A 27,130-nucleotide genomic window follows, 5' to 3' on the forward strand; every position below is an offset into this window, starting at 1 on the left:
AGCAGTGTGAATTAACAAGCACCATTCAGACATCATTTCAGGAGACTGGGAGCCTCCCTACACAGACCAGCAGCTCACAACTGCCCTGGGGGGAAGGCACTCACCTGTGACATAGCACAGTCATCCCTCAACAGAGGACCAGGCAGGGGGTGCAAGGCCTGGAAGAGGGACCCACTCGCAAGTCTCAGGGGCCACACGCCAATACCAAGGACTTGTGGGTCTGTGGCAGAGACAAACTGTGGCAGGACTGAACTGAAGGATTAGACTATTGCAGCAGCTTTAAAACTCCAGAAACACCAGGGAGATTTGATAGTTAGAGCCACCCCCCTCCGTGACCGCCCAGACACACGCCCCTTATACAGGACGGGCAACATCAACTACACACACAAGCTTGGTACACCAACTGGACCCCACAAGACTTACTCCCCCACTCACCACAGAGGCAAAGCAGGGGAGAACTGGCTTGACGGGAACAGGTGGCTCGTGGGCGCCACCTGCTGGTTAGTCAGAGAAAGTGTACTCTATGAAGCTGTAGATCTGACAAATTAGAGATAAGGATTTCAATTGGTCTACAAATCCTAAAAGAACCCTATCAAGTTAAGCAATTGCCAAGAGGCCAAAAACAACAGAAAATTTTAAAGCATATGAAAAAACCAGACGATATGGATAACCCAAGCCCAATTACCCAAATCAAAAGTTCAGAAAAGACACAGTTCCTAGAGCAACTAATCAAAAAACTAAAGATGAACAACAAGACCATGGCACGGGATATAAAGGATATCAAGAAGAGAATGGAACAGGATATAAAGGACATCAAGAAGACCCCAGAAGAGCATAAAGAAGACATCGCAAGACTAAATAAAAAAATAGATGATCTTATGGAAATTAAAGAAAGTGTTGACGAAGTGAAAAAGATTCTAGATACTCATAGTACAAGACTAGAGGAAGTTGAACAACAAATCAGTGACCTGGAAGATGACAGAATGGAAAATGAAAGCACAAAAGAAAGAATGGGGAAAAAAATTGAAAAACTCGAAATGGACCTCAGGGATATGACAGATAAAATAAAACTTCCAAATATAAGACTCATTGGTGTTCCAGAAGGAGAAGAAAAGGGTAAAGGTCTAGGAAGAGTATTCAAAGAAATTGTTGGGGAAAACTTCCCAAATCTTCTAAACAACAGAAATACACAAATCATAAATGCCCAGCGAACTCCAAATAGAATAAATCCAAATAAACCCACTCCGAGACATATTCTGATCACACTGTCAAATACGGAAGAGAAGAAGCAAGTGCTGAAAGCAGCAAGAGAAAAGCAATTCACCACATACAAAGGAAACAGCATAAGACTAAGTAGTGACTACTCAGCAGCCACCATGGAGGCAAAAGGCAGTGGCACGTCATATTTAAAATTCTGAGTGAGAAAAACTTCCAACCAAGAATACTTTATCCAGCAAAGCTCTCCTTCAAATTTCAGGGAGAGCTTAAATTTTTCACAGACAAACAAATGCTGAGAGAATTTGCTAACAAGAGACCTGCCCTACTGGAGATACTCAAGGGAGCCCTACAGACAGACAAACAAAGAAAGGACAGAGAGACTTGGGGAAAGGTTCAGTACTAAAGAGATTCGGTATGGGTACATTAAAGGATATTAATAGAGAGAGGGAAAAATATATACAACAAACATAAACCAAAGGATAAGATGACTGATTCAAGAAATGCCTTCATGGTTATAACGTTGAATGTAAATGGATTAAACTCCCCAATTAAAAGAGAGATTTGCAGAATGGATCAAAAAAAAATGAACCATCAATATGCTGCATACAAGAGACTCATCTTAGACACAGGGACACAAAGAAATTGAAAGTGAAAGGATGGGAAAAAATATTTCATGCCACCTACAGACATAAGAAAGCAGGTGCAGCAATACTAATCTCAGATAAAATAGACTTTAAATGCAGGGATGTATTGAGAGACAAAGAAGGTCACTATATACTAATAAAAGGGGCAATTCAACAAGAAGAAATAATAATCATAAATATTTATGCACCCAATCAAGGTGCCACAAAATACATGAGAGAAACACTGGCAAAATTAAAGGAAGCAATTGATGTTTCCACAATAATTGTGGGAGACTTCAACACATCACTCTCTCCTATAGATAGATCAACCAGACAGAAGACCAATAAGGAAACGGAAAACCTAAACAATCTGATAAATGAATTGGATTTAACAGACATGTATAGAACATTACATCCCAAATCACCAGGATACACATACTTCTCTAGTGCTCATGGAACTTTTTCCAGAATAGATCATATGCTGGGACATAAAACAAGGCTCAATATATTTAAAAAGATTGAAATTATTCAAAGCACATTCTCTAACCACAATGGAATACAATTAGAAGTCAATAACCATCAGAGACTTAGAAAATTCACAAATACCTGGAGGTTAAACAACACACTCCTAAACAATCAGTGGGTTAAAGAAGAAATAGCAAGAGAAATTGCTAAATATACAGAGACGAATGAAAATGAGAACACAACATACCAAAACCTATGGGATGCAGCAAAAGAGGTACTGAGGGGGAAATTTATAGCATTCAATGCGTATATTAAAGGAAGAGAGAGCTAAAATCAAAGAACTAATGGATCAACTGAAGAAGCTAGAAAACGAACAGCAAACCAATCGTAAACCAAGTAGAAGAAAAGAAATAACAACGTTAAAGCAGAAATAAATGACATAGAGAACAAAAAAACAATAGAGAGGATAAATAACACCAAAAGTTGGTTCTTTGAGAAGATCAACAAGATTGACAAGCCCCTAGCTAGACTGACAAAATCAAAAAGAGAGAAGACCCATATAAGCAAAAAAATGAATGAGAAAGATGACATTACTGCAGATCCCGAGGAAATTTAAAAAATTATAAGAGGATACTATGAACAACTGTATGGCAACAAACTGGATAATGCAGAGCAAATGGACAATTTCCTGGAAACATATGAACAACCTAGACTGACCAGAGAAGAAACAAAAGACCTCATCCAACCCATCACAAGCAAAGAGATCCAATCAGTCATCAAAAAGCTTCCCACAAATAAATGCCCAGGGCCAGATGGCTTCACAGGGAAATTCTACCAAACTTTCCAAAAAGAATTGACACCAATCTTACTTAAACTCTTTCAAAACATTGAAGAAAATGGAACACTACCTAACTCATTTTATGAAGCTAACATCAATCTGATATCAAAACCAGGCAAAGATACTACAAAAAAGGAAAATCTCCCTAATGTATAGATGCAAAAATCCTCAACAAAATACTTGCAAATAGAATCCCAAGGCACATTAAAAAAATCATACACCATGCCCAAGTGAGGTTCATTTCAGGCATGCAAGGATGGTTCAACATAAGAAAATCAATGTATTACAATACATTAACAAATCAAAAGGGAAAAATCAAATGATCATCTCAATAGATGCTGAAAAAGCATTTGACAAAATCCAACATCCGTTTTTGATAAAAACACTTCAAAAGGTAGGAATTGAAGGAAACTTCCTCAATATGATAAAGAGCATATATGAAAAACCCACAGCCAGCATAGTACTCAATGGTGGGAGACTGAAAGCCTTCCCTCTAAGATCAGGAACAAGACAAGGATGCCTGCTGTCACCACTGTTATTCAACATTGTGCTGGAAGTGCTAGCCAGGGCAATCCGGCAAGACAAAGAAATAAAAGGCATCCAAATTGGAAACAAAGAAGTAAAACTGTCATTGTTTGCAGATGACATGATCTTATATTTGGAAAACCCTGAGAAATCGACAATACAGCTACTACACCTAATAAACAAATTTAGCAAAGTAGCGGGATACAAGATTAATGCACCTAAGTCAGTAATGTTTCTATATGCCAGAAATGAACAAACTGAAGAGACACTCAAGAAAAAGATACCATTTTCAATAGCAACTAAAAAAATCAAGTACCTAGGAATAAACTTAACCAGAGATGTAAAAGACCTATACAAAGAAAACTACATAACTCTATTAAAAGAAATAGAAGGGGACCTTAAAAGAGCCTCCTCCCGAATGCCTCTTTGTTGCTCAGATGTGGCCCTCTCTCTCTAGCTAAGCCAACGTGAAAGGTGAAATCACTGCCCTCCCCCCTACGTGGGATCAGACGCCCAGGGGAGTGAATCTCCCTGGCAACGTGGAATATGACTCCCGGGGAGGAATGTAGACCTGGCATCGTGGGACGGAGAACATCTTCTTGACCAAAAGGGGGATGTGAAAGGAAATGAAATAAGCTTCAGTGGCAGAGAGATTCCAAAAGGAGCCGAGAGGTCACTCTGGTGGGCACTCTTACGCACACTTTAGACAACCCTTTTTAGCTTCTAAAGAATTGGGGTAGCTGGTGGTGGATACCTGAAACTATCAAACTACAACCCAGAACCCATGAATCTCGAAGACAGTTGTATAAAAATGTAGCTTATGAGGGGTGACAATGGCATTAGGAAAGCCATAAGGACCACACTCCACTTTGTCTAGTTTATGGATGGATGAGTAGAAAATAGGGGAAGGAAACAAACAGACAAAGGTACCCAGTGTTCTTTTTTACTTCAATTGCTCTTTTTCACTCTAATTATTATTCTTGTTATTTTTGTGTGTGTGCTAATGAAGGTGTCAGGGATTGATTTAGGTGATGAATGTACAACTATGTAATGGTACTGTGAACAATCGAGTGTACGATTTGTTTTGTATGACTGCGTGGTATGTGAATACATCTCAATAAAATGAAGATAAAAAAAATAAATCTCCCACACACAAAAATAAATAAATAAATAAAATAAATGCAGTGTGTTTCAGTCATAAAAGTTAACTGTTCTAAAATATATAGTTTATTTTAAACTTAAGTTAAATTAAAGACATCAGATCAGTTTTTATCTTTAAAAATAACATGCACAACCCAGAACCCATGAATCTCAAAGACAATTGTATAAAAATGTAGCTTATGAGGGGTGACAATGGGATTGGGAAAGCCATAAGGACCACAATCCCCTTTGTCTAGTTTATGGATGGATGAGTAGAAAAATAGGGGAAGGAAACAAACAATCAAACAAACAGACAAAGTTACCCAGTGTTCTTTTTTACTTCAATTGCTCTTTTTCACTTTAATTATTATCCTTGTTATTTTTGTGTGTGTGCTAATGAAGGTGTCAGGCATTGATTTAGGTGATGAATGTACAACTATGTAATGGTACTGTGAACAATCAAGTGTATGATTTGTTTTGTATGACTGCGTGGTATGTGAATATATTTCAATAAAATGAAGATTTAAAAAAAAACAAAAAAGTTAAAAAATAATAAAAAATAATTAAAAAAAAAAAAGAAATAGAAGGGGACCTTAAAAGATGGAAAAATATTCCATATTCATGGATAGGAAGGCTAAATGTCATTAAGATGTCAATTCTACCCAAATTCATCTAAAGATTCAATGCAATTCCAATCAAAATTCCAACAACCTACTTTGCAGACTTGGAAAAGCTAGTTATCAAATTTATTTGGAAAGGGAAGATGCCTCGAATTGCTAAAGACACTCTAAAAAAGAAAAACGAAGTGGGAGGACTTACACTCCCTGACTTTGAAGCTTATTATAAAGCCACAGTTGCCAAAACAGCATGGTACTGGCACAAAGATAGACATATAGATCAATGGAATCGAATTGAGAATTCAGAGATAGACCCTCAGATCTATGGCCAACTGATCTTTGATAAGGCCCCCAAAGTCACTGAACTGGGTCATAATGGTCTTTTCAACAAACGGGACTGGGAGAGTTGGATATCCACATCCAAAAGAATGAAAGAGGACCTCTACCTCACACCCTACACAAAAATTAACTCAAAATGGACGAAAGATCTCAATATAAAAGAAAGTACCATAAAACTCCTACAAGATAATGTAGGAAAACATCTTCAAGACCTTGTATTAGGCGGCCACTTCCTAGACTTTACACCCAAAGCACAAGCAACAAAAGAGAAAATAGATAAATGGGAACTCCTCAAGCTTAGAAGTTTCTGTACCTCAAAGGAATTTCTCAAAAAGGTAAAGAGGCAGCCAACTCAATGGGAAAAAATTTTTGGAAACCATGTATCTGACAAAAGACTGATATCTTGCGTATATAAAGAAATCCTACAACTCAATGACAATGGTACAGACAGCCCAATTATAAAATGGGCAAAAGATATGAAAAGACAGTTCTCTGAAGAGGAAATACAAATGGCCAAGAAACACATGAAAAAATGTTCAGCTTCACTAGCTATTAGAGAGATGCAAATTAAGACCACAATGAGATACCATCTCACACCGATTAGAATGGCTGCCATTAAACAAACAGGAAACTACAAATGCTGGAGGGGATGTGGAGAAATTGGAACTCTTATTCATTGCTGGTGGGACTGTGTAATGGTTCAGCCACTCTGGAGGTAAGTCTGGCAGTTCCTTAGAAAACTAGCTACAGAGATACCCTTCGATCCAGCGACTGCACTTCTCGGTATATATCCGGAAGATCAGAAAGCAGTGATACGAACACATATCTGCATGCCAATGTTCATAGCAGCATTATTCACAATTGCCAAGAGATGGAAACAACCCACATGTTCTTCAACAGATGAGTGGATAAAGAAAATGTGGTATATACACACGATGGAATACTACACGGCAGTAAGAAGGAACGATCTCGTGAAACATATGACAACATGGATTAACCTTGAAGACATAATGCTGAGCGAAATAAGCCAGGCACAAAAAGACAAATATTATATGCTACCACTAATGTGAACTTTGAAAAATGTAAAACAAATGGTTTATAATGTAGAATGTAGGGGAACTAGCGATAGAGAGCAATTAAGGGAGGGGGAACAATAATCCAAGAACAGATAAGCTATCATGGGTAAATTTAACGTTCTGGGAATGCCCAGGAATGACTATGGTCTGTTAATTTCTGATGGGTATAGTAGGAACAAGGTCACAGAAATGTTGCTATATTAGGTTACTTTCTTGGGGTAGAGTAGGAACATGTTGGAAGTAAAGTAGTTATCTTAGGTTAGTTGTCTTTTTCTTACTCCCTTCTTATTATCTCTTGGAAATGTTCTTTTATTGTATATTTTTTTTAATTTTTTTATTTTTCATACAGTTGATTTAGGAAAAAAAAAGTAAAAAAAAAAAACAAAAAAAACCCAAGGTAAAATATATGCAGAGCCCCCTTGAGGAGCTGATGGAGAATGCAGGGGTATTGGCCTGCCCTACCTAGATGGTTGCTAACATGACCACAGACATAGGGGACTGCTGGTTTGATGGATTGAGCCCTCTACCATGGGATTTGCCCTAGGAAAGACTGTTGCTGCAAAGGAGAGGCTAGGCCTCCCTATAATTGTGCCTAAGAGCCTCCTCCCGAATGCCTCTTTGTTCATCAGATGTGGCCCTCTCTCTCTAGCTAAGCCAACCTGAAAGGTGAAATCACTGCCCTCCCCCCTACATGGGATCAGACACCCAGGGGAGTGAATCTCCCTGGCAACGTGTTACATGACTCCCAGGGAGGAATGTAGACCCGGCATCGTGAGATGGAGAACATCTTCTTGACCAAAGGGGGATGTGAAAGGAAATGAAATAAGCTTCAGTGGCAGAGATATTCCAAAAGCAGCCAAGAGGTCACTCTGGTGGGCACTCTTATGCACAATATAGACAACCCTTTTTAGGTTCTAATGAATTCAGGTAGCTGGCGGTGGATACCTGAAAAACTATCAGACTACAACCCAGAACCCATGAATCTTGAAGACAATTGTATAAAAATGTGGCTTATGAGGGGTGTGCCGGTTTGAATGTATTGTGTCCCCCAAATGCCATTGTCTTTGTAGTCTTGTGGGGCAGACGTTTTGGTGCTGGATGGATTTGCTTGGAGTGTGCCCCACCCAGCTGTGGGTGATGATTTTGATGAGGTGTTCCCATGGAGGCATGGCCCCACCCATTCTGGGTGGGCCTTGATCAGTGGAGCTACATAAATGAGCTGACTCAAAGAGAGGGACCTGAGTGCAGCTGTGAGTGATGTTTTGAAGAGAAGCAAGCTTGCTAGAGAGGAATGTCCTGGGAGAAAGCCATTTTGAGGCCAGAGCTTTGGAGCAGACGCCAGCTGCCTTCCTAGGTAGCAGAGGTTTTCCGGACGCCATTGGCCATCCTCCGGTGAAGGTACCTGATTGCTTCGACACTTTATGGCCTTGGGACTGTAACTGTGTAGCCAAATAAACCCCCTTTTTATAAAAGCCAATCCATCTCTGGTGTTTTGCATTCCACAGCGTTGGCAAACTAGAACAAGGGGAGACAGTGGGATTGGGGGGGCCATGGGGATCACACTCCCTTTTGTCTAGTTTGTGGATGGATGAGTGGAAAGGTGGGGGAAGGAAACAAACAAACAAACAGACAGACAAGGGTACCAGTGTTCTTTTTTACTTTAGTTGCTCTTTTTCACTTTAATTATTATTCTGGTTATTTTTGTGTGTGTGGTAATGAGGGTGTCGGGGATTGATTTTGGTGATAAATGTGCAACTATGTAATGATACTGTGTATAACTGAATGTATGACTTGTTTTGCATGGCTGCATGGTATGTGAATATATCTCAATAAAATGAATATTAAAAAAAAAAACAAGAAAAAAAAATACAGCATGGAACATAGTTAAACTAAAAAATTACTAAATGGGTGAACTGTATTTTACCTGGTAACACAAACTGGGGCACAAAGACACAAATAAAACTTGCTTCTTATCCTCAAAGACTTACAGAAAAGCAAAGAAAATAAAATGTACATATAAACAACTATTCATACAAGACAGAAAAACGGTTATGTAGCATTTTTAAGAGAGGAAGGAGTGGGGCAAAAAAGCCACTATGGGAGCATAGCAAGGAGGGATGGGAGATGGTTAGGAGCAACAAGCACACACAAAACTTGAAGGAGAATAAAGGTCAGGAGATGATAGTGCTTAATTACATCCTCAATTCTAGTCTTCTATAAGTATACTTCTTCTATAAGTACATGGGATGACTCAGCAACACAAATTAAGTCATCTACCACCTATTCGAACAAACCAGTTTATATTTAAATTACTTCAAATGGCCATGCATTAACAACCACATGATAGAAATATATTTAAAAACACCAAACTCATAATTTCCCAACCCATTAGCATCCCAAATCTACCTTCAATTTTGTACCTGATTACCTAAACTTTTTCATTAAATGAGTATTACACAATACAGATTGGGCCAGTAAGAGACTAAAATCTTGGTAAGACGTCTTACCTCTTTTCTCACTCCCTATCCTTTCAAGCACTGTTTGAAATCTTTTCCTCATAACTAAGTAGCTTTATTCTTTGTGATCATCAAAGAAATAAATAGAAGGGCAGATCCTTTACACTATTTGCAAAAAACTATTGCTATTCGACATATCCCAAAGTAATCTGAGTGGAGAATAAAAATATATATGCAGGGCCCTCTTGAGGAGCTAGGGGAAAATGCGGAAGTGTTAGAATTCCTCACCTGGATTGTTGCTAATATTCTCACAAACATTGAGGACTGGCAGTTTGATGTGCGGAACCCTCTATCATGGAACTTCCCCATGAAGCTCGTTACTGCAAAGAGAGGCTAAACCTGCATATAATTGTGCCTAAGAGTCTCCCTCTGAGTACCTCATTGTTGCTTAGATGTGGCCCTCTCTTTCTAGCTAAGCCAACTTGGCAGATGAACTTACTGCCCTCCCCCCTACGTGGGACCTGACTCCCAGGGATGTAAATCTCTCTGGCAATGCAAGATATGACTCCCGGGGATGAATCTGGACCTGGCAGCATGGGATTGAAACCATCTTCTTGAGCAAAAGGGGGATGCAAAATGAAATGAAATACAGTTTCAGTGGCTGACAGACTTCAAATGGAGTTGAGGTCACTCTGGTGGACATTCTTATGCACTATACAGATAACACTTTTTAGGTTTTAATGTACTGGAATAGAAGTAAATACCTGAAACCATCAAACTCCAACCCAGTAGCCTGGACTCTTGAAGACTACTGTATAACAATGTAGCTTACAAGGGGTGACAGTGTGACTATAAAAACCTTGTGGATCACACTCCCTTTATCCAATGTATGGATGGATGAGTAGAAAAATGGGGACAAAAAACTAGATGAAAAATAGGGTGGGATGGGGGGAATGATTTGGTGTTCTTTTTTACTTTTATTTTTTATTCTTATTCTGATTCTTTCTGGTGTAAGGAAAATGTTCAAAAACAGACTGGAGTGATAAAAACACTTCAAAAGGTAGGAATTGAAGGAAACTTCCTCAATCCGGTAAAAAGCATATATGAAAAACCCACAGCCAGCATAGTACTCGATGAGAGGCTGAAAGCCTTCCCTCTAAGATCAGGAATGAGACAAGGATGCCCGCTGTCACCACTGTTATTCAACATTGTGCTGGAAGTGCTAGCCAGGGCAATCCAGTAAGACAAAGAAATAAAAGGCATCCAAATTGGTAAAGAAGAATTAAAACTGTCATTATTTGCAGATGATATGATCTTATATCTAGAAAACCCTGAAAAATCGATGATACAGCTACTGGAGCTAATAAACAAATTTAGCAAAGTAGCAGATAAGATTAATGCACCTAAGTCAGTAATGTTTCTATATGCCAGAAATGAACAAACTGAAGAGACACTCAAGAAAAAGATACCATTTTCAATAGCAACTAAAAAAATCAAGTACCTAGGAATAAACTTAACCAGAGATGTAAAAGACCTATACAAAGAAAACTATATAACTCTACTAAAAGAAATAGAAGGGGGCCTTAAAAGACGGAAAAATATTCCATGTTCAAGGATAGGAAGGTTAAATGTCATTAAGATGTCAAGTCTACCCAAACTCATCTACAGATTCAATGCAATTCCAATCAAAATTCCAACAACCTTCTTTGCAGACTTGGAAAAGCTAGTTATCAAATTTATTTGGAAAGAGAAGATGCTTCGAATTGCTAAAAACACTCTAAAAAAAGAAAAACAAAGTGGGAGGACTTACACTCCCTGACTTTGAAGCTTATTATAAAGCCAAAGTAGTCAAAACAGCATGGCACTGGCACAAAGATAGATACATTGATCAACGGAATCAAATTGAGAATTCGGAGATAGACTCCCAGATCTATGGCCAACTGACCTTTGATAAAGCCCCCAAAGCCACTGATCTGGGACATAACAGTCTTTTCAACAATTGGGGCTGGGAGAGTTGGATATTCATATCCAAAAGAATGAAAGAGGACCCCTACCTCACACCCTACACAAAAATTAACTCAAAGTGGATCAAAGACCTCAAGAAAAAAGACAGTATCCATAAAACTCCTAGAAGATAATGTAGGGAGACATCTTCAAGACCTTGTATTAGGAGGTCACTTTCTAGACCTTATACCCAAAGCACAAGAAACAAAGGAAAAAACAGATAAATGGGAACTCCTCAAGCTTAAAAGTTTCTGTACCTCAAAGGAATTCGTCAAAATGGTGAAGAGGAAGCCAACTCAATGGGAAAAAATTTTTGGAAACCATGTATCTGACAAAAAACTGATATCCTGCATATATAAAGAAATCCTACAACTCAATGACAATAGTACAGACAGCCCAATTATAAAATGGGCAAAAGATATGAAGAGACAGTTCTCTGAAGAGGAAATACAAATGGCCAAGAAACACATGAAAAAAATGTTCAGCTTCACTAGCTATTAAAGAGATGCAAATTAAGACTACAACGAGATACCATCTCACATCAATTAGAATGGCTGCCATTAAACAAACAGGAAACTACAAATGATGGAGAGGATGTGGAGAAATTAGAACTCTCATTCATTGTTGGTGAAACTGTATAATGGTAGAGCCACTCTGGAAGTCAGTCTGGCAGTTCCTTAGAAAACTAGATATAGAGTTACCCTTTGATCCAGCAATTGCACTTCTTGGTGTATACCCAGATTTCAAAGCAGTGACGCGAACAGACATTTGCATGCCAATGTTCATAGCAGCATTATTCACAATTGCCGAGATGGAAACAACCCAAATGTCCTTCAACAGATGAGTGGATAAATAAAATGTGGTATATACACATAATGGAATACTATGCAGCAGTAAGAAGGAATGATGTCGTGAAACATATGACAACTTGGATGAATCTTGAAGACATAATGCTGAACAAAATAAGCCAGGCACAAAAAAAGAAATATTATATGCTACCACTAATGTGTACATTGCTGGGGGAGAATGCAGGGGTGTTGGGCTTCCCCACCTCGATGGTTGCTGATGTGCTCACAGACATTGGGGACTGGTGGTTTGATGGGCTGAGCCCTCAGTCACGGGACTTGCCCTTGGGAAGACTGTTACTGCAAAGGAGAGGCTAAGCCTGCTTACAATTGTGCCTAAGTGTCTCCTCCTGAATGCCTCTTTGTAGCACAGATGTGGCCCTCTCTCTCCAGCTAAGCCAATTTGGCAGGTGAAATCACTGCCCTCCCCCCTACATGGGGTCTGACGCCCAGGTGTGTAAATACCCTGGCAACATGGAATATGACTCCCGGGGAGGAATCTGGACCCGGCATCATGGGATGAAGAACATCTTCTTGACCAAAAGGGGAATGTGAAATGAAATGAAGTAAGTTTCAGTGGCTAAGAGATTCCAAAGGAGCCAAGAGGTCACTCTGGTGGACACTCTTTCGCACAATATAGATAACCCTTTTTAGGTTCTAATGATTTGGAATAGCTAGCAGTAAATACCTGAAACTATCAAACTACTACAACTCAGAACTCCTGAATCTGAATCTTGAAGAAAACTGTATAAAAATGTAGCTTATGAGGGGTGACAATGTGATTGGGAAAACCATATGGATCACACTCCCCTTTGTCTAGCGTATGGACAGAGATGAGCAGAAAAACAAGGGCAAAAAAAAAAAGCACCCAGGGTTCTTTTTTACTTTAATTGTTCTTTTTCACTTTAATTTTTATTATTACTTTTGTATGTGTGGTAATGAAAATGTTCAAAAATTAATTTTGGTGATGGACACAAAGCTATATGGTGGTACTGTGAACAGTAGATTGTATACCACAGATGACTGTACGTATGTGAATATATTTCAATAAAACTGAATTTAATAAAAAAAAAAAAAACTGCTATTTTACTTTCCACTTCCCACCCTAATCCTCTGTAGCTGTCTTCTTTCTGTAGGCCCCATTACCATTCTCCATGACATAGGCTGGACCTGATCCTATTCCATAAGAAACTTCACGTCTAAGGTGTATATAAAGGTGGTGTGGTAATGAAAAAAGTCTACCTATAACAGTCATTCCCATCAACTCCTTTATATCATCCTACAATTTTATAGCTGAAAAGGATTTCTTTTGGAGTTCATTAATGCATATCCTTCATTTCACAGATGCTGAAAATTTAGGCCTACGATCATTTTGTGACAAGTCTAAACTCACAGGGCACACAAAGAACAGAATCAGATTTTTAAAATTTTCAGTTACATTTTTTCCCCACTAAATTATACTACCACCTACATCTTTTGATTGCTATTTAAAATATTTTGAATTCCAATTCTATTACATTTTTTTCTGAAAATATAAAAGAACCTAAAAATTGTATGGCTACTCAAACTACAATTTTAACTCTACATTAATCCCTTATAATAAAGTAACCTAAAATTTAGCTTAGCTAAAAAACAAAACAAAACAAAAACACAAACATATGCACAAAAGAGCAGATGAATCTTTATATTAACTTGTGCTTTTAACTGAATGAGCAAGTGTGAGAAAAGTAATGTACATAGACCCAACAGAAGTTCATAAGACATACTATCAGAATCAAATCATAAAGGAATGCACATTATTATATCCATCTTTTTAAACAAAGTATCTTTATTAAGATAAGAGTACTTTTTATCTTAAGTACAAAAACAATGTCCAGGCTAAGTAGATTTTTATGTACCACTGTCCTAGAATTGGGAGAGGGGACATCCTGACACTTAAGAATTACCATTTTTTAGCTAGAAGTAAATACCTGAAATTATCCAACTCCAACCCAGTAGTCTTGACTCTTGAAGACAACTGTATAACAGTGTAGCTTACAAGGGGTGACAGTGTGATTGTGAAAACCTTGTGGATCGCACTCCCTTTATCCAGTGTATGGATGGATGAGTAGAAGAATGGGGACAAAGACTGAATATAAAACAGGGTGGGATGGGGGGGATGATTTGACTGTTCTTTTTTACTTTTAGTTCTTATTCTGATTCTGATTCTTTCTGGTGTAAGGAAAGGGTTCAAAAATAGATTGGGGTGATGAAGGCATAACTATATGATGGTACTGTTAACAGTTGATTGTACACCATAGATGACTGTATGATATGTGAATATATCTCAATAAAAATGAATTTAATTTAAAAAAAAGTGAACAGATAAAAAAATTATTCTTAATTACCTGTTTCTCTTAAAGATATGTGGCTCAAGGATCTACATTTACCTTTACTTATAATTACACAGGTATTAATCATCAGTATTTCTATATTTTGAAAATATTACTAGTAATAATCCTTTTTAAATGTCTTACCTTTGTTGAAAGTACTTTAAATGTGCTCTGTTCTGGTATAATAGGATGAAGAAGTCTCAGTTTCAAATTGTAATCCTCTCCAGAAGAAAGTCTCACCAAAGCAGAAAACTAATGAACAAAAAATTAACACCACATTATTCCTTCACATGGATTCTCATACACATAACTAAATAGCAGAAAAGAAAGTATTTCATAGAACATAAATTTGGTATTTAAATCTCAAGGAACCCACTTCACAATAACAAAATGATACTGTGTATAACATAAAGAAACTATACATGTGACAACATGTAATTCTACCACTATTTTAAGTATCTGTTATAAGGTTCTCTGCCAAAGCCTAAGAAAGCAAGTTAATAAAAACCATACTCATTTAATATGGCTAGTAAATTTTAAGACTTGTATAGATCACAAAAGAAAAAATCTAGAACTTTTTCATGAAGTATATACCACACACATGTAACCAAATCACATCTCACTAATATCAATCAAATTCCACTTTAAATTCTGAATCTAAAGAAAATAATGCACATCCAGTCATAATCACAGGATACATATTCTACCTCAAAACTTGAAATGATTCAAACTGAAAAGCAATGCTTCAGATTTTATTCAGCATTTTCTACATGATCTCAGGAAGAAATGGCATGCAACTGATAAACTACTCTAGATTATTCTGCTATACTTAATTTGCAAATAATAGTATTTAATTCCAACATTAAAAAACAGTTCAAAGACTGTAAGACTAAAAATGACCTCTTTTTCTGAAAATTCCACATTTACATCATTCTTCTGAACATTCTTGATCATAAGCGTAATGATTACTTGAGATTCTGTTTGATACCAGTCATACCTATTAAAATAAAGAAAGAAATTTAAAACAGAACTTCCAATTTTCTCTAAGTGTTGCTTCTTTAATGTCTTGTAAAGATAAAAACTACAGTCTGATAAGCAAGAGCTCCACCTTGAGGAACAAATAGTAAAGCAGCTACTGATTCACAGAAACAATTTTTATAACCAATTTTTTATGACCTGTACTAATGGAAGAGAGAAGTAAGAAAGATGATGCCCCAAACGTTTGTAGCCCATTTAAATACGTGCATGATATTCTGGGCTTTTTACTTATATCTTTAATACTGTTGTACTTAAGCTAATACTAAAGATGAAATTTATTCTAAACAGCTAACAGTTATTATAAACCATCAACAAAATTGTTTATTCTCATTTCTTTCTACTACTAAAATGAGGTAAACACTTATAATCCCAATTTAGATGAGAAAACATAATCTCAGAAATTTAATGCAATCAGCTCAAGTCTCGGAGCCAGTGGCAGTAACACACTGGACCCACGTCAGCCTGACTCTACACTCCAAGCTTTCTTAATTGAAGCTGGTAAAAACAGTCCCGAGCACAGGTAGCAGAAGCAAATGAACCAAAACGAAAATGGTAAATAATTTAAGTTTTATTCATCATGCCAGCCCCACATTAAATACAATATTTTTCTTCAATCTCAAAATGGGTGGGAAGACCTGTGTGTCTAGAGATTCTTATTATGTATACTTTTCCCACTCTAAAAATATAGTGAAATTAAGCTGGATTTATAAGCGCCATAACAGCTGGGGTATATTTATCCTGACACTATTACATTCCCAGGACAAAGCACAGTGCCTGATATAGAATATATTCATTACATCAATGTCAGATCATTTTATGCTTCAACACTATAATTATTATTTGATGATATGTACCCTACCCCTGCTGCTGCCATCAGGCTGGTAAAAATTTCCTTTTCTACCATGTACTTGTGTTTTATCCTGTGTCTCCCCCAAAATAACATGAATAAATTTTGATTTGTTTTTTAACAGTTTTCAAGCTATTTTAGGTAACTTAAGCAATTATGTTAAAGAAACAAACTATGAAGTCTCCCTTAGAAATTGTGGATGCAAAGCTCCAAGTCACTGCCTTATGTTTCTTTCTTTTACAGTCTTAAGAATACAAGATGCCCGAATGGCTAACGAATTATTACAAATAATTTCAAATACTTGCTAGATGCTTCTCTATTATCATAGCTGCTGCCCTCAGCAACAGTCACATTCAACTCATGTACAACACTCCTATGAAAAATTTACTCCAAATATAAGGCCTGGCAAACTATAATTCTACTAAGTCTGCTACTAACTTATTTACCTGGATAATAACATCAATTTAATCGGAAGGGGCTTTTTTAAATAAATAGAAAAGTGACATAATATGGAACCTGGTGAAGCAACTTTAAAGTTGAGAAGTGATTTGAATGTAACCTAAATATAAACACTAATACTAATCAGTAAACACCCTGGAATTAGTTTCTGATAAGGCCATAATTCAATTTTAAAAGACAAATCTCAGGAACATTTAAAATCACAGGGTAAAGACTTGCTCACGGTTAACTCCGAGAGATCTTTTTCCCTTTAGAAATTTGTTTATCATGCATTGTTTTATAAAAAAGAAACACTTACTTGATTTTTGACTGATGAGTCCGCTGGGAGGCAGACTGATTTTAGCAAGTTGAATGAGAAAGATTTTTACAAGTTAGTTTAGCAATTGTACATTAAAATGCATTTATTATTAATTGACCAAGCCCTGTAGTTATTTTGACATGAAATAATTACACGAAAACTTCCTTCAAAGACAAAGCATGGGTCTCCATAATTGTTTTAAATAACTAGTCTTCAAAAAAAAATTAGAATGTTTAATATTTTCATAATTTTACTACTTTTACTTTTAGAAAAGATTTTTCTTCCAGACTAAATGAAACATAAAAAACACAAAACTGTGTAAAGATATGATTAGAAAAGGTTACTTATGTAAAATTCCCAAATTAAGATTCAGTAACTCCTTAACTGAAAAAAGTACCACTTTAAAATATTTAGTATAACATTCAGGCTTAACAATCACGTCAAACACTGCCCTGAAAACATACAGAGAAACATTTTCATGATGCCTGCCTAATAATGTCCTACTCTTGTTTATTATTCCTCTGCAATACTACTATACAACTGTCCATCAAGAAACAAAATGATTCTTGCCTTTCCTAATCTTAATTGTGTGCCAGGTAAGACTATGTAAATCTAAAGAACTTGCCCTGGGTCACAGATGGCTTCAAGGTCAACCCTGAATGAGAAGGCAAGAGATGGGGTTTGGGGGCAACGAAGTAAAATCGCTCTAGAGATAAGAATTACTCTCCAGTGCTAAGGAATGAGAAATAGCTGAACCTAGAGGATATCAAGTGGAGATACTGACTAGAAGAGGTTATTCAGTTCATCCTGGTGCAAGGATAAAACTGGACTGAATTTCAGGAATGATAAAATGCACTGAGTTTCACTGCCCACCCCACTACGTGGGACCTGACTCCCAGGGGTGTAAATCTCCCTGGCAACGCAGGATATGACTTCCGGGGATGAATCTGGACCTGGCAGCGTGGAATTGAGAACATCTTCCTGACCAAAAGGGGGATGTGAAATGAAATGAAATAAAGCTTCAGTGGCTGAGAGATTTCAAATGGAGTCGAGAGGTCACTCTGGTAGACATCCTTACACACCATACAGAAAACACTTTAGGTTTTAATGTATTGGAATAGCTAGAAGTAAATACCTGAAACTATCAAACTCTAACCTGTAGCCTTGACTCTTGAAGATGATTGTATAACAATGTAGCTTACAAGGGGTGACAGTGTGATTGTGAAAACCTTGTGGATAACACTCCCTTTATCCAGTGTACAGATGGATGAGTAGAAAAATGGGGACAAAAACTAAATGAAAAATAGGGTGGGATGGGGGGTGACTTGGGTGTTCTTTTTTACTTTTATTTTTTATTCTTATCCTGATTCTTTCTGGTGTAAGGAAAATGTTCAAAAATAGATTGGGGTGATGAATGATCCAATACTATATGATGGTACTGTGAACAGTTGAACAGTTGATTGTACACCATGGATGACTGTATGGTTTGTGAATATATCTCAATAAAACTGAATTTAATTAAAAAAAAAATGCACTGAGTTTAAAAAGCTACTGTCTTACTTGACAAGGTCTTTTCTTTTTTATCCAAACACCATTTTGTTGTTTTTAGACCTAGTCCCAATCACAAATACTCTAAGACTTAGACAAAACTACTAGTAGAAGAATGAAGACAACTTTTAAACACTAACTACAATCCATTCCCAACCCCCACCCCACCCAGAATATGGACAAAGATGGAGAGATAGGGATAGATGGACGGTGCTCACTTTTAGGATTGTTCCAAACCCTAGTAACATGTGCACCTATCTTGCCTGATGCTCTTAAAAACCTGTGTGGAGTAAATTAGCTCTATTAGACCCAGTTTACACATGAAGGGAGCTCAAGGAATAAGTGACTTCTTCAATGTCACAAGGTAATTCTGGAAGAGAGAAATGTTAGCCTTCCTTTAGAGATGAAGAAAGAGACTAAAAATGTTAAATAACTGCCCATAAAAGGAATTAGAACTGTTCATGCCTCCTGACTCCTAGTCATTTATTTCCTGGATAAGTACACAGATGACTGCTGCTAAAACAGCATTAGCCTTAATTTAATTGTGTGTGTTATATATGAATCTGCCTGAGTTGGTTAAAAAAATAAAAAAATCAAACAATATTCAACTGTACCATAATTTTAATAACTGAAAAGATCTGAAGCTCTTCATGTTGAAAACAAGAACAACAATAAACAAAACAATGAGTCAGAGGTAAACGCTCCCAAATTTCAGTTAACTTGTGTGTCTTAGAATACCCTAAGACACAAAGTGCTTCCAAGGAAGCAAGTGTTTAATCTAAGTAAATGTGATGACTTTCTAATAAGGAAAAGATAAGAAATAATCATCCTGACCATACAGAAACAAACTCAATCAACTTTAGCTACACATTAAATTCATTAAAATAGCCCAATAATTCTATGACTATAAGCTTTTATATTTCACTGAAAAATTTCATTTCTGTTACAAAAGGAATAGGTATTTAAAAGGGCACTGCTTAATATTTAAATGAGAGCTCATTTTAAGTCCTACACCTCAAATATATGCTGTACTTGAAATTTAAATATAGTTTAAAACCTGAAGGGATAAAAACTTGGGACTTACCACCTCAGATTCAGATCCTATTAAAAACATAAAAAGAAACATTTTCAGGTAGCAGTATGTTTACAGGTTAATACACGCATAAATACTATGCACACATATACTGATTAAGCAAGCTAATCCTCAATGCATTCCTAATAAATGAAGGTGATTTAATTTTCCATCCCGGATTCATTTAGACTCTACTAATTTCTCACCCTTAATACCATGATACTATTGCAAAGCAAATCCATTCAATCTCCCTTTCAGCATTAAAAACTAGGCAAATCAGCATACTTTTGGGAATCCATACCTAAGGGAACATGTATTACTTAAAATATAAGTTATAAAGTTAAAAACACATTTGTATGGGATGTTTTGGGTTTTCTTTTTCTTTCTTTTTCTGGAGTAATGAAAATGTTCTAAAACTGATCATGGTGATGAATGCACAACGTGATGATACTATGAGCCACTGATAGTATACTTGGGATGGACTGCATGGTGTGTGAATAGATCTCAAAAAAATTACATTAATAAAACACACATTTGTTTAAACCAAAAAATTTCAAGTTATCTTTTAAAAAAAAATTAAAAGTTCATGAGAGACCTATATACTTACCATTTTTAGCTTCTAGACACCTTTTAATCCAGATAATGAAATTAGCATCTGCACCTAGAATGAGAAAACTTGACTGTAACAACCCTCAGCTGTATAACTTAACATTCATTCAACTAATACTTAATGAATACCAACTATGTATCAAACACTGTTCTAGGCATTGGGGACTAAGCAGTGAAAAAGCAAACAAAAATGGCTGTTCTCATAGAGTTTATTATAGCAACCCTAATTTTAAAACTATAAATACACTAACTGGTTTAACATTTAGTTGTTCATCTTGAAGAATTTTCATTAAAAAAGTAATTCATTTTAACTACAATCAACCTTACTAGTTCCTAGATATAGATAATTCACATTTCCCTCTACTCTGTTCCTCTTAAAACTTCCACTCACACAATGAAATCAGACCTGAATGAGAGTTCCAGCATGCCATCAGGTAGGGTTGGGTGGAGGCCTGGTAACTGGCAATTGGGGTGAGGTCAGAAGCCTCTTCTTGTCCCAGTTTGCTCTCCAATGTAGCTACCTATTTTGCCTACTATTTGCTCAGTGGTGCTTGATATCCTGCTTTGACTACCAACACCCAGAAACATTTGTATACTTCATGAGTTTTGTGGTAGCTCCAAGTGACATGACAGCCAAGAGAGTACAGAAACTGAACTATATATTTAGAGATAGCAATGTAAACAAGTGCATAAACAAAATATTTACTTCTGAAGACCTAGAACAGTGATTAAAAGTAGTCACAGTGCCTAATACAATATAAAGTTAAGAAAAACTACCTAAAGACTGCTAAATAAAAACTACCTGAAGGCAAGATTAATCTGGAAAATGAAAAGCAATTAAAATTTTTTCTTAAAATGAAAATTTCCAATTCATTCACTAACTTATAAAAAAATTCAACAGAGGTCTTCTTAAAAAATTTTGATTATATTATATTTAATTATATATTTAATTATATTTAATTACATATAATTAATTATATATATATACACACATACACATGGATGTGACAGGACTTATAAAATATAAAACTGTAGGCTACAGTCTAGGAGAGAACTTACATCAAAATCCTAGACTTGAATAGTCTCTTGAATTATTCAAATTAATCAATAAAAAAAAAAACCCACAAGCATCCTAGCATACAAAGGGAAAAAAGGGTAACATTTTGAGTTATGAGTTTTGTGCCCGCCTAAAAGTTTAATACAAACTTTTTCAGGGATTAAATCTAAAAATAAATTTGTTTTCAAATTAAGTATCGCCAACAGCAATTTTACCAAAGATACAGACACCTTCTGCAAGCCACCTCTAAAATAATTCTAGGATAAGTCAATGGCAGGTTATTAAGATAAGATTTAAGGAAGGAACTTAGGCAGGGAACTTCTGATGCTCTAAAATGTTAAGGGATAGGGCTTAGAAAACCTAGAGGAAGGAATAACTCATATCTCGAGGTTTTCAAATATGAATCAAGATGCTAGACAACCAGACACTTTAGAATTTGCTAAGAGTATAGATATACTGGCCTGTTAATTGAATAGTTTTATTATTCACACATCGAACTTGAGATAACCAAGTTTTGGGAACAACTCCTAATGTCCAGCTCTCTTTTCTTAATTTGTATTTTCCCTATGCATGGTCAGGCCCAAAGTTGTTTCTCTTGGATAATTATACAAAGAACAAACATTTGAAACAGTGCAGAGCCAGTATCTTAAAGTTAAATATAACCTACAATACTTTAGAGCAGGGATTTCTTAACCTCAGCACAACTGACATTTTGAACCAGATAATTCTTTGTTGCGGGGCTGTCCTATGCACTGTAGAGTGTTTAGCAGCATTCCTGGGCTCTACTCACTAAATGTCAGTAGCACACCTCCCCAGACCTCAGTCATGATAATCAAAAATGTCTCTGGACACTGCCAAATGTTCCCAGAGCAGGGAATGTGGGGGGATTGTCCTCCCATTAGGAACCAGTACTTCAGGGAATTGTGATAATGCTCTATTATAAGATAAATATATAATGATTATACATGATTAGGTTTATGTGGTCTATAATGTTCTATAAGATTACTCACAAAATGTCTTTTAATGTTTTGCAAAGAATTTAAAATTTTTGGCCTTCATGATTATTTCCACATATGTACTCAGATAGCCATACTGCTGTGTTAATTTTCATATATTCTTCTCAAAAAGATGCCATTAAAAACTTAATTACTCTCAAAGCTCCATGTTTCTTCTGTACCTTCCTTCTCATAATTTTCCCAAACTTCAACTTCACTTCTCCATAAAAGACTCTGTTTTAAGATTTTCTATCACAGCAACGTGAATAATAATTTAAAATGACCAAACTTCTGAACAAGAGAGCAAATCAAATGTTTACTTCTTCATCTGAAAAAAATAAAGCTCAAACTAGTAGGGGGAGCACAGTGAAATGTTTAAATATAGCTTTGGGCTTCTAAAGGTAAAGTTTATCTGTGATTTAAATGCTAAAGAAAGGCCAATTTAATCAATTTTTAAGTGAACTCAAATTCTGTAATCAACATGAAATGCCACCAAGAAGCAGAAAAAAAGGTGTTGGGTTTCAGCAATTAACTTGAAATTACATTAATAAATTCAGCAATGGTATTTAAGTAACATCAGAAATAATGGATTAGGTTATTAATATATAATTCTAATATACTTACTATCTAATTTCTGTCCTTCTGTAAAAGTCTCTAATGCAGCAGCATAGTTTTTTTCATAGTATTCACATATCCTGGCATAAGTATATTAAAAACAAATACCACATACACATTAGATCATGAAAATTAACTTCTTTCTAAATAAAAAATCCTACTATTCTCTACTGTTAAAAAGAATTTAAGTATATATGTTAATAAGCAAATTAGTAAGCCAAGATATTTCCTAAAATACTATACTGTAACTCTAGTAAAATTCCCACTAAAATTTATTGATTATAATCGCATATATAGGCATACCTTAGAAATACTGCAGGTTCGGTTCGACTACCACAAGAATGCAAGTATCATAATAAAGCAAGTCACACGAATTTTTTTGTTTCCCACTGCATACGAGTTATGTTTATACTATACTGTAGTCTGAGTGTACAATAGCATGTCTAAAAAAAAATGTACACACCTTAATTAAAAAACACTCTATTGCTAAAAAATGCTAACCATCATCTGAGCCTACAGCAAGTTGTAATCTTTTCGCTGGTAGAGGGTTGTGCCTCAATGTTGAAGGCTGCTGACTGACTGAGGAGATGGTTGTCAAGGATGGGGTGGCTGTGGCAATTTCTTAAAATAAGACAATTAAGTTTGCCACATCAGTTACTCCTCCTTTCACAAAAGATTTCTCTGTAGCATGTGATGCTATTTGACAGCATTTTAAACATGGTAGAACTTCTTCCAAAATTGGAGTCAATCTTCTTAAACCCTGCCTCTGTTTTATCAACTAAATTGTTGTAATATTCTAATCCTTTGTTGTCATTTAGACTCCATCTCAAGAAGCCACTTCTTTTGCTCATCCGTAAGAAGCAACTACTCATCTAGTTAAGTTTTATTGTGCGACTGCAGCAACACAGTCACATCTTCAGGCTCCACTTCTAATTTCTAGTTCCTTTGCTATTTCCACCACATCTGCAATTACTTCCTCCACTGAAGTCTTGAATCCCTCAAAGTCATCCATGAGGATTGGAATCAACTTCTTTCAAACTCCTGTTCATGTTGATATTTTGACCTCCTCACATGAATCACACATGTTCTTAATGGTGCCTAGAATGGTGAATCCTTTCCAGAAAGTTTTCAATTTACTTTGCCCATATCCAACAGTGAAATCACTATCTATGTTAGCTATATAGCCTTACAAAATATATTTCTTAAATAATAGAACTTGAAAGTCAAAATCACTCCTTGATCCATGGGCTGCAAAAAGGATGAAGTGTTAGCAGGCATGAAAACAACATTCATCTCACTGTACATCTCCATCAGAGATCTTGGATGACCAGGTGCACTGTCAAGGAACAGTTCTATTTTGAAAGGAAACCTCTTTTCTAAGCAATAGTTCTCAACAGTAGGTGTAAAATATTCAGCAATCCAAGTTGTAAGCAGATGTGCTGTCATCCAGGCTTTGCTGGTCCATTTACAGAGCACAGACAGAGTATATTTAGCATTATCTTAATGGCCCTAGGATTTTCAGAATGGTAAAGGAGCACTGGCTTCAACTAAGTCACCCTAACAAAAGCATCAGCCTGTCCTTTCAAGCTTCGCAGCCAGGCAATGACTTCTTTCTAGCTATGCAAGTCCTAGTTAGCATCTTCTTCCAATAGAAGGCTGTTTCATCTATATTGAAAATCTATTGTTTAGTGTAGCCACCTTCATCAATTACCTTGGCTATATCTTCCAGATAACTTGCTACAGCTTCTACACCAGCACTTGCTGCTTTACCTCACAATTTGATGTTATGGAGACAGCTTCTTTCCTTCAACCTCACGAACCAACATCTGCTAGCCTCAAACATTTTTTCCTGCAGCTTCCTCACCTCCATCAGCCTTCACAGAATTGAAGAGAGTTAGGGCCTTGCTCTGGATTAGGCTTTGGCTTAAAGGAATGTTGTGGCTAGTTTTATCTTCTATCCAGACCACTAAAATGTTCACCGTATCAACAGTAAGGCTGTTTCACTTTTTATTATTTGTGTATTCACTGGAATAGCACTTTTAATTTCCTTCAAGAACTTTTCCTTTGCATTCAAAACTTGGCTAACTGGGGCAAGATGCCTAGCTTTTGGCCTTTCTCAGCTTTCAACATGCCTTCCTCAGTAAGCTTAATCATTTCTAGCTTTTGATTTTAAGTGAGAGACATGTGACTCTTCCTTTCTCTTACAGTGTTGTTAGTTTGCCGAATTTCAATATTGTTGTGTCTCTGGAAATAGGGAGGCTCGTGGAGAGGAAAGAGATGGGAACAGCCAGTGGGTGGAGTAGACAGAACACATGCATTTACTGATTAGGTTTACTGTCTTACAAGGGCGTAGTTCATAGCACCCCAAAACAATTACTATAGTGACATCAAACACTGTAGATCACCATAATAAATATAATGATAGTGAAAAAGTTTGAAATATTACGAGAATTACCAAAATGCAACACAGAGATATGAACAGCACATGCTGTTGGAAAAAAAGTGCCCAAAGATCTGCTTGATGCAAGATTGCCACGAACCTTCAATTTGTAAAAAATGTAGTCTCTTCATAGTACAATAAAGCAAAGCATAATAAAAACAAGGTATGCCTGTAGTTGCTAATTCTAAATTATAATTACACTAAGGAATTAAAGAAGTTTATTATTTCAAGAATAAAATTACTCTTAGCAAGAGAAACAAGTTTTCGTAGTATTAAACATAGCCTATGCAGGTTGGAGGAGGAATAGGATGTTCTCTAGTTACTTAAATACAGTAAATTCCAACTGGAAAACAAAAAGGAACTGAACATTCATCAGTTTCATCTATACCTTGCAGTTCTTTCAATCATCATTATTTTAAAACATAATCTACAGACCACCTATCACATACTATAGCTAATACAATGATAGAATTATAAGTTATATTTAAAATTGAAGCATGTCTCAGCTATAAAAGGTCTAAATACACAATTTTACTATTTATATAAGGCTTACAATGAATTCATTCAACAAATTAAACACCTACTATCTATGGTCCAGGCCCAACAAAAAAAAGTGGTTATTGCATACCCTTTCCTCAGCATAGCAGTGGAATTATTTGGATTGAGTTCGAGAGATTTCTTTGCATCAGCAACAGCATCTGCATACAAGAAAACAGGTTTTTGAGTCAAGTTATTTACAGATCCCAACAAATACTACAAACAAATTTGAATCATTCTTAGACTTTATAAATTTTCAAGTTGGTAGAAAGGCCAAATATTTTCAAATTACAAAAAGCTAACCCAAGTTACAATTCAAATAAATATTACCCCTAAAAGCCACATTTATTCCTATTAACCTAATATGTGACTTCCTTCATAAAGCTCTTAAGTTAATGAATAAAGCTATGTCACAAAGGTCCCCTCACCTTCTCACTAACAACACTTATGAAATGGATGCAAGGTATTTATCTCCACCCAGATTGTCTACCCAGAATTATTTTTAAGCTACTCAAATAATATAGAAATACTCTTTTTAATAAAAAAATGCAAATATGCTTTTCACTTAAATATTCTGTAAAACAGTAAAAGCAATACTATTCTTTGTTAGCACATCCAGTCAGCATGAATGAAATCTGTATAAATTCTCCACCCACTGAAGAAAGAACATCCATAAAATTTAAATAGGTGTTGTGTAACATGTTTTGGTCACATTTCAGGTACTTCTTCTTAGAATAAAAGACCAATTTAAAAATCTTTGAAGATAATTCCTATTTTATTTGATTCATTTTGCCTTGAGCAGAATTTATAATTAACCTATAAAGAAACAATACACTTTGTAAGAAAAGTTACCACAGTAATTCCCAAGAAGAATGTGACAATAAGCTCTTTGACAATAATACTGTGCATCATCTGGTTTCTGTTCCAAAGCCTTAGTCAGCTCCTACAAATACAAACATGTTGTGCATGTCAGTAAATGTTTTTTTAAAAGCCATGAATTCTAATTAAACATGAATTTTAACCAAACAAGCTATTATCATAAGCTATTTGAAGGAAAAAGAACAGGTAAACAAGTTTAGGAGTTTTCCTTATAAGAG

The 27,130-nt window shown here is 36.0% G+C and overlaps 1 protein-coding gene across 1 annotated transcript in view; it reads right to left on the minus strand.

The window, feature by feature from the left end:
* The window catches only part of SUGT1 (SGT1 homolog, MIS12 kinetochore complex assembly cochaperone), a 66,885-nt gene that overhangs the window by 30,897 nt on the left and 8,858 nt on the right, over nucleotides 1-27,130 (minus strand). Inside the window, exons 3-10 of the mRNA XM_037800171.1 lie at nucleotides 26,886-26,976; nucleotides 26,125-26,194; nucleotides 23,066-23,136; nucleotides 20,388-20,441; nucleotides 19,793-19,809; nucleotides 17,161-17,195; nucleotides 15,419-15,515; nucleotides 14,663-14,770 (exon numbers count right to left, since the gene is read on the minus strand). Of these exons, the coding sequence (XP_037656099.1) occupies nucleotides 14,663-14,770; nucleotides 15,419-15,515; nucleotides 17,161-17,195; nucleotides 19,793-19,809; nucleotides 20,388-20,441; nucleotides 23,066-23,136; nucleotides 26,125-26,194; nucleotides 26,886-26,976 (543 nt within the window). The remainder of the gene's footprint in view (nucleotides 1-14,662; nucleotides 14,771-15,418; nucleotides 15,516-17,160; nucleotides 17,196-19,792; nucleotides 19,810-20,387; nucleotides 20,442-23,065; nucleotides 23,137-26,124; nucleotides 26,195-26,885; nucleotides 26,977-27,130) is intronic.

Source organism: Choloepus didactylus, chromosome 12 (genome assembly GCF_015220235.1).
Source record: "Choloepus didactylus isolate mChoDid1 chromosome 12, mChoDid1.pri, whole genome shotgun sequence".
In the NCBI taxonomy this organism is placed as follows: domain Eukaryota; kingdom Metazoa; phylum Chordata; class Mammalia; order Pilosa; family Megalonychidae; genus Choloepus; species Choloepus didactylus.